Source organism: Astyanax mexicanus, chromosome 20, assembly GCF_023375975.1.
Source record: "Astyanax mexicanus isolate ESR-SI-001 chromosome 20, AstMex3_surface, whole genome shotgun sequence".
Taxonomy (NCBI): domain Eukaryota; kingdom Metazoa; phylum Chordata; class Actinopteri; order Characiformes; family Acestrorhamphidae; genus Astyanax; species Astyanax mexicanus.
In genome coordinates, this window is record NC_064427.1 from 14,638,772 (window position 1) to 14,646,999 (window position 8,228).

The following is an 8,228-nucleotide window of genomic DNA, read 5'->3' on the forward strand; positions in this document are numbered from 1 at the left end:
ACACTTAAAATGAGTTTATTCAACCCCTTATTTAGTAATTTAGTAAGTTTTACCACTTAGAGGTGGACTTGTTTGTGGATCATTCTCCTGCTGCAGAACCCCAGTATACCTGAGCTTGAGGTCACAAACAAATGGCTAGTCATTCTCCTTCAGGATTGTCTGGTAAAAAATACTAATTCCATATATTATTGAACTTACCCAGGCCCTGAATGAGCAAAGCAGTCCTTCCAGGCCTTCACACTACCACCACCATTTTTTAAGTTCAGTATGTTCTTTTTCTGAAATTATGTGTTTGTTTTAATCTAGATGTTCCACTTTTGTCACATCTGTCCAAATATATATTCAAAGTTCTGGGGATGATTAAGAGGTTTTTGGCAAATGTGAGACGGGCTGTTGGAACTCTCCCATGAAAACCATTTTCGACCAGTCTCTATCTTGTTACTGCATCATTAACACTGACCCTAGGCAAGTGAGATCAGAAGTTCTTTAAATATTGTTTTGGGACCTCCTGGATGAGTTGTTAATGCCCTTTTGGAATAATTTCGGTGGACTGGCCACTTTTGGGAAGATTCACCAGTGTTCTATATTTTCCACATTTGTAAATAATAACAGCTCTCCCTGTGGTTCACTGGGGTCCCAAAGCCTTAAAAATGACTGTATAACCTTTTTAAGACTGAAAGATGTCAATGACTGTTTTCTTTTTTGCTTTTTATTTATTCAGATTGCAGCATAATGTGATGCTTTTTGAGATCTTTATCTGCTTCATGTTGTCAGACAGGTTCTATTAAAAATATTTTTTTATTCTACAGTTCTGGCAGTAATCAGGTCTAGTTGTGCATAGTGAAATTGAACACAGCTTTCCAAAAAGTGTGACTAATCACAGTTAATTTATGGGGGGGGAAATACTTTTTCACAAAGGGTAGGATTGGTGGGTATAGTAATAAAGAAACTTACATATTTTTATTTTACATTTACCCTGTTTTATAAGAGAAATATCCAAGCAATTCTAGTACAAAGTATTTAGCATTCTGTCTTGTGCATAGAGACTTTTTTGAGGTGTGTTTTAAGATGACGTAAACATTGCAGGGCTATAAATGTGTTTGATCTCTACTAGAATTTTTCAGATATCCAGCATTAGAAAGTACTATATCAAACCACTCTGGGTCATTTTTACTGTCCTTTCTTTTTCATTTGCCTTGCAACATACTATTTATTTTGTGGTAAAATGTTTGCTTGACCCTTTATTGCATTTATATTGTAATTGTCATAATTATTTTTCTTTCTTGCATTTTATGTTAAACCAGTTTTCTTCTGACATGACATCTGTGGTGTACTTTAACAATGAATCATTTATTCACCCTCCCACATTTTATATCAATGGATTTTACAATGTGCCACATGTAAAGTATTACCATATATTTTTATGCTTTGTGTATGCTGTGACGGTTTTTGGTAATTCTTTTATAATGGGCACTATTTACCTGGCTCGTGCTCTTCACACGGCAAAGTATATAGCTGTATTCAATTTGGCAGTGTCTGATTTGTGTGGAAGCACTGCTTTAATTCCAAGGTATGCAGACATGTTTCTGTTTGATAAACAGTATATATCTTACGGAGAGTGTCTGGCAAGCATGTTTTTTGTTTTTCTCTTTACGTCCATGCAGTCTTTTAATCTGCTTGCTTTGGCCTTTGATAGAGTCATTGCTATATGTTTTCCTCTGAGGTATCATGCTATTGTCACCAAAACTACAATGATGAGGATTATTGGTGTTATGTGGGTTTTGTCTGTGTGTATTATTGCTCTTCTTGTATCTCTAATAACCAGACTCACCTTCTGTGCATCTATAGTCACAATTGAAAGCTATTTCTGTGATCATGGCCCTGTTTTCAAAATATCATGTAATGATAATTTGCCCAGTGGGATAATGGCCTATGTTTATTCTGCTGTTATGATTTTTATTCCATTGTTATTAATAGCATTTTCATATGGTTGTATTGGTTTTGCATTGCTTAAGATCTCACATGGTGCTGAGCGAATGAAAGCTATGAAAACATGCACTTCCCACCTTATATTAGTAGCTATGTTTTATCTACCAATCTTAAGTGTCTATTTTCTTGCTGTTACAACATATGTACATCCAAATACTAGAATAATCAATTCAATCTTAACATCAACTGTTCCACCTATGTTAAATCCCATCATATATACTCTGAAGACAGAGGAGGTATTACAGTCTATTAAACTACTGTACAAACGAATCAAGGTGAACAATATAAAACAACCTGTGAAAAGCATCAGGAGGAATTAAACTGTTATGATAAGCACCTTAATGCAGTCTGTTAGCATAAAGCAATACTCCATGATTGTAGTGTTTAAATTTGTGATTTCTTTAGGTGTATATCTAAATAAAGGACTAAAAATAAAGGGCTATTAATAAATAAATGTGTAATAACCTTTTTTTATTTATAGAAAAATGGTTTAAGACAGTCACGAACAACCTAGGTGTTTCTTTAGGTACAACGTTTGTTGTCACCTATATCTTCAGCTAAATATGGACCATCTCAAAATATAAATTTAAAATATATATAAATATAATTTTGCACATTTATCAATTTATCACATTTACAAAAATTCAGACTGCACAGAAAAAAAACACCAGCTTAATTACTTCATATTTTCACTTGCATGCATGTGTACACTCTATCATGGCAAGCTACATGGTAAGAGGGACAGCACAGACAATAACAGGCTGAATAATTTTTGTGAAAAATAAAATAAACAAAAGCAAAAAGTACTTTATTAAATAAAGTATAAGACAAAGGAGTGATCAAACAAAGCAAAGTTAATACCAGTAAACAGCAGTAACTAGGAGATAATATACCAGAGTATATAAACAGTCCAGGGGTCAAACACAGCAAGGCAATATTAAAGGCCGGGCAACAATTAAGTTTGAAGCAAGGTTAAATGAGAGAGTAACACAGGGAATGGAAAAATGCCTCGTACGAGATTAAACAGTCAATACTTAAAAGACAGGTAGAACACAGCTGATTAAAAATCAGGTGATTTGCTTCTTGGAGGTGTCAGGGGAAGTTTTAGTTTCGGGACGGGGAGTGATATCAGTGTGTTGTATTCCGGAAAATGTAGTCCGGAGACTGGAGATCACAGGCAGAGTGTGGGAGAGGCAGGAGCGCTTTCAGCAACAGGTGTGACAGTAGTCCCCACCCCAATGGGACCAGATCAGGACAGGAGCGGGAGCATCCGTGATGACACCCACCTGACGGGAAGGGAGTATCAGTGGGAGTAGCAACAGGACCAGTGGATGTGCCGGACTTCCATTGACTGAGGGAATGGAATCAGACCGGATTCAAACTGAAAACAGATTGCCTGGGGCAACCTCGGGGCCTGGAAGCATAGGTTAAAGAATCCTTCCCCTCCACTGCTGCGGGTGGTACTTCATCTGGAGCCCCCTCCACAAGAGGACCCTGTACCAGTGGCTTGAGGAGAGATATGAAAATTGTTATGGGGCCGTTTTTGCTGCTTGACTCGGATGTCGACTCATTCGAATCCGCACTCGCAGAGCTGGAAAGAGTCAAAGCCAATATCATGCTAAAACCAAATGCTTTGGAAAGCCGATCATTGAGGAATAATATCCACATTATCGGTGTGCCAGAGGGGAGCGGAAGACCTCATGTCACTGACTTCAAGCTTTTCAGTGACAGACATCCCAAGTTGCAAAAGTTGATTTCAGGGAGGTTCCCAAATCCCCCCCTTTTTAAAAAAAGTAAATTTAGAGTATTCAGAGGTGAAATGAGTTTTATCTTTTTTCTTTTTTGAAGGCCCTGCCTCTGCTTTTCTTTATTTGACAAAAATTGACAGTTACAATATCACAAAAAATTGCACAACATCAAAAACATTTCAAATCATATTACAATAATTATTAATATTGCCTCCGCCATGATCTGCTTTCTCTCACTCACTAAACAAATCCCGTCCGGGAGGGAGGAAAAACACTGCCCGCCCACACTAAAAACTGATTGGCTGTCTCGCAGACTCTTTGCAGAGAACAGGCCAATCAGAACCCTCTCTGTTTTCTCTCTCTCCTTCCCACACGCGATTAGAGAAAAAAAGTCTGTGGCCTGTGTGCGCGTTTGTGGCACTCGTTCTGAATTCCGGGAGATTATATGTGACTCGCGGGCATTAGGGAGCCACTACCGAAATGCGGGAGACTCCTGCAGCTTCAGGGAGACTTGGTTTGTCTGCAGTGAGAGTAATTTTGATACCTCTGATCGCGGTGCCCGTGCCCCCCGGATGGTGCCAGACCCTGACCTATCATTGCAGGGATACAACTGGAGATCCGCTGGCCCTGGCAATTTGCAGAGACGCTGGGAGTTCTGAGAGACCTGAAGGTCGCATATTCCCTGGGCAGTTAAAGGTAAACTTTGAAGAGGTTCTTTTTGTAATGTGCGCCTACTTCTTAATCCTCTTCATTCTGCACAAAAAAGTACATTTTGATTTGGTAACCCCTTTATCAGCATGGTCAGGGCTCTTAACTTACATCCATGTTCTTCTATTTTTAATAGAAGGAGATCCATTACTATTTCATGAGCACTCGAGAATAAAATAAATGCACTTGTCCTTTACACTTAGCTCTTCCTGCACTCTTCAGTCACCAGACTACAATACCCAGAACGCACTACACAGACTACACTTGCTCACATGATCACATGAATCTGCCCATGGTACTTTCAGGAAGTAATCAGTGCAACTAGTCTCACCTGTTTTCTCCTGTATATTTACCACTTCAGTCAACACTTTTACTGCTGTGTATTGTTCGGTTTATCCCGCATTACAACGCATTTTTAATAGCTCTTTTCGTTTTCTTGTTTACAGCTATTTTTCCACGACCTCGACTCTGCCTTTTGCCTGCCCCATGTTGCTGTTTGCCTGTGTTTTAAGCTTGGACTGTCTCTTATTTATGGTATGGTCAAATACCTGTTGGCTCCTGTTTTTTGGTATTGACCCTGCTTGCTCTAACCACCCTTTGTATCGCTGCTTTACTGAATAAAGCTGTTTTGCATCCACGTTTGCAGAGTCCTATCTAATTATGACAGAATACACAGCCCAAACTAACCAAGTAGCAGAAGCAGAGTTATTTAAGTAAGGTGTAGCTAACCAGGGTATGCTCTTAGATCAGCACCAGCAAACCCACGCTGATGTGACCTGTGCCATTGATGAGTTTGTCAGCAACTGAGCCAATAACAGTAACTTGCCCATTCCTTCAAGCCCAGTAGCACCTGTAGTTATGCCATGGCTGCCCTATACACTCCTGGTCACACTGTTTGCAAACCCTGTTTGCACTATAGCTGCTAGCAGTGGCTAGAATAAGCCTGCACTGCTTAATGCCTTTCGTAATGGTCTGGACAAAATAAAAGAACTGGCATGCAGAGATGACAAACTCACCCTGGACAAGTAAATCTCTGTGTCCTTGATCAGCTCCTGTCTCAGCACATCTACCACCTCTCCTGCAACTATTCCAGTTCCTGCTCCAGCTCCAGTGTCCAGCTCCACCTTCAGTGTCACAAGACCAGTTCCCATGGCTCCCGATCCAGTTCCTATGAAAATCCAAAAAACCCAAATCAGTGCAGAGGAGCATTAGTGCCAGTTTTACCTGTATCTAGGCCTGTACTGTGGAGGTTCCAGTCACGTCAAGGCTGACTGCTCCCTTTGTCCACAAAAATTTAAGGCGTCGACTCCAGTAAAAGCATGTGGAATCTATTCCCTTTCACTGGGGACTATAGCATCCATGTCAACATTACTTGCCCAAATGTGGTTTCTGTGTTCCAGCCCTTATAGATTCCGGTTCTGAAGATGAACTTCATCAGTGAAGACCTGGTCAGTGAGATGAAAGAACTATCCGATTCAAGCTCCTCACTCACCAGATGATTCCCCTCAATCTACAAGTCAGCGTTCTTCACACAGAAGAACTGTTTTGTTTTGTTCTACCACGTACTGAACATCCTTTTATCTTAGGTCTTCCCTGGTTAAAAAAAAAAAAAAAAAAACATGACCCAGTTATTTCCTGGAACCAGGGAGATAGTCTGTCCTGGTCTCCTCACTGGTACACACATTGTTTAGCCTTTTTAGAAGTCTTCAGTACAGCTAATACCACTAAGTTGCCTCCTCATTGTCCCTATGATTGTTCCATTAACCTTATAGAAGGTGCCACTTTGCCCAAATCCCATGTTTACCCACTCAAGGAGGACCAGGCCATGGAGGAATTAGCGTTAGCGTTAGCGCAGGGCTTCATTCGACCATCCAAATCATCTGTAAGATCTGAATAGTTCTTTGTTAAGAAGAAGGACGGTGGTTTGAGGCCCTGCATAGATTATCGGGGTCTTACTGACAACACTCACAAGTATGGTTATCCTTTGCCCCTTATTCCAGTAGTATGTCCTATTACACGAAGTTAGATCTGAGAAGTGCATAAAAACTATTGCATTTCAGGAAAGGGAATGAGTGGGGAAACTGTGTTCACTACCACTAGAGGTCATTATAAGTATTTCGTTATGAGTTATGGCCTTGCCAATGCCCCCTGACAAATCCTCCAAGAGAACAGTCTCTTTGCCAAAGCCGAGAAAGTACCACACTCAGAGAGTTGCATTTCTCGTCTATGTTATTAGTGTGTTAGGCATTTTTATGAACGATGACTAGGTTGAAGCCGTCACTAGCTGGCCAGTTCCCTGTATTATGAAAGAGCTCCAGTGTTTTTTGAGGTTTGCTAATCTATATAGGCGATTCATTCGCAACTTTAGCGGCATTGCAGCACCAGTCACAGCTCTAACTAAGTGCGCAGCTAAAACCCTCCTATGGTCCCGTGAAGCTCAAACCGCCTTTGACAAGCTTAAAGCTGCATTTTACAGTTCTTGTAACTATGAGAGTTCTAATGAAATTTAGTTACTGTAGAAAGCATGGTGTGTGCATTAATGGACAGTAGTGGGAGCCCTCGTTAATCCTTTTAGTAGGTCGGTTATTTCTTAGAGGAACTTAAGGGGGAGCTATCACATGTTTTTTCATTCTCTGTAATACAGCACAAAGGAAAACATCACAATCGAGTCTTTCTTTTAATCTATCCCATTGTCAGGGGTACAACAGTAACACCCCTCACTACCAGCCTGTGGACCGTGTGTGTTTATCGACCTGGGGTTTCAAGTTTGAGGAATGTTGCACAAAGCTCCTACCTTGGTTCATTGGTCCGTTATGTATACTATCTTGAGTCAATGAGGTAACGTACAAAGTGTAGCTTCCTGCTCAGTATAAAGTCAATAACACATTTAATGTCTCTCTCCTAAAGCCTATGATCCCGTGTCCGCTCGCTAAGGGGCTCCCGATGATGTTGCGGCCATGGCTGTGGAGGGTGAGGATTCTACCATCTATGCAGTTCATGAGTGGAGTGGTGAAGTCTTACAATACCTCCTGGATTGGGAGGGCTATAGCCCTAAGGAACGCTGCTGGATAGCTGCCAAGGATGTTCTGGATCCTGTCTTGGTGGCAGACTTTCAGGTGCGTCATCCTGGAATGCCAGCTCCCAGGTCCCGGGGTTGTCCCAGAGGGTCCGTGTCCAGTTCATTTCCTGTCCTCAGGGGTTCTCTTTCCCTTAGTCCACATCGTCCAGCACCTCCACTGCTCCTGTCTCGCGTTCCTCCTGTACTCCCTGTCCAACGGGTGGTACTGTCATGCCTCACGCTGAAAGTGTACCTGTCTTACACTCAGTTCTTCCTGTACTCTTCAGGCCTTAGTAGATCTAATGTCAAAACCACAGAACCTGCTTTATTCTGCTTTTTTAATTTAGATCTATCGTCTAAACAACGGATATAGCATTGGATCTCATTTCTAAAACTTACCCCTGATTTTGACCATCTTCAGGAGGCCTGGGCCAAAGAGTTATATGATGATATAATTAAAGATATATGGAAAGAAAATCTCATTAGAATTCTGGGTTGCTCTATAAACTCACAATTTACAGTAGATTGATCCAATTAAAAATTTTGCATAGGTTACATTACTCCACAACTAGACTTCCTAAAATCTTTTCCAATATCTCGCCATTGTATGAGAAGTGTTCCATAGAAAATGGCTAAATACTTTTCTATCCACGTTTCCATATAGAGTTCAACGTATAGTTATGGCCACCATGATAGTATCTAAGAAATTGATTTTGCTACATTGG

The 8,228-nt window shown here is 40.7% G+C and overlaps 1 protein-coding gene across 1 annotated transcript; it reads left to right on the forward strand.

Moving 5' to 3' along the window:
* Positions 1 to 1,129: 1,129 nt before the first annotated feature.
* On the forward strand, positions 1,130 to 2,431 carry LOC103047014 (olfactory receptor 3-like). Its single transcript, XM_007235432.4, has one exon. It carries the CDS (start codon positions 1,293 to 1,295, stop codon positions 2,307 to 2,309), a length of 1,017 nt encoding a protein of 338 aa, XP_007235494.2. The 5' UTR covers positions 1,130 to 1,292; the 3' UTR covers positions 2,310 to 2,431.
* The last annotated feature ends 5,797 nt before the right edge of the window (positions 2,432 to 8,228 follow it).

What these genes read in the sequence shown, in the direction of transcription:
- LOC103047014 (XM_007235432.4), top strand. Translation starts at nt 1,293, where the DNA reads ATGTTAAACCAGTTTTCTTCTGACATGACATCTGTGGTGTACTTTAAC.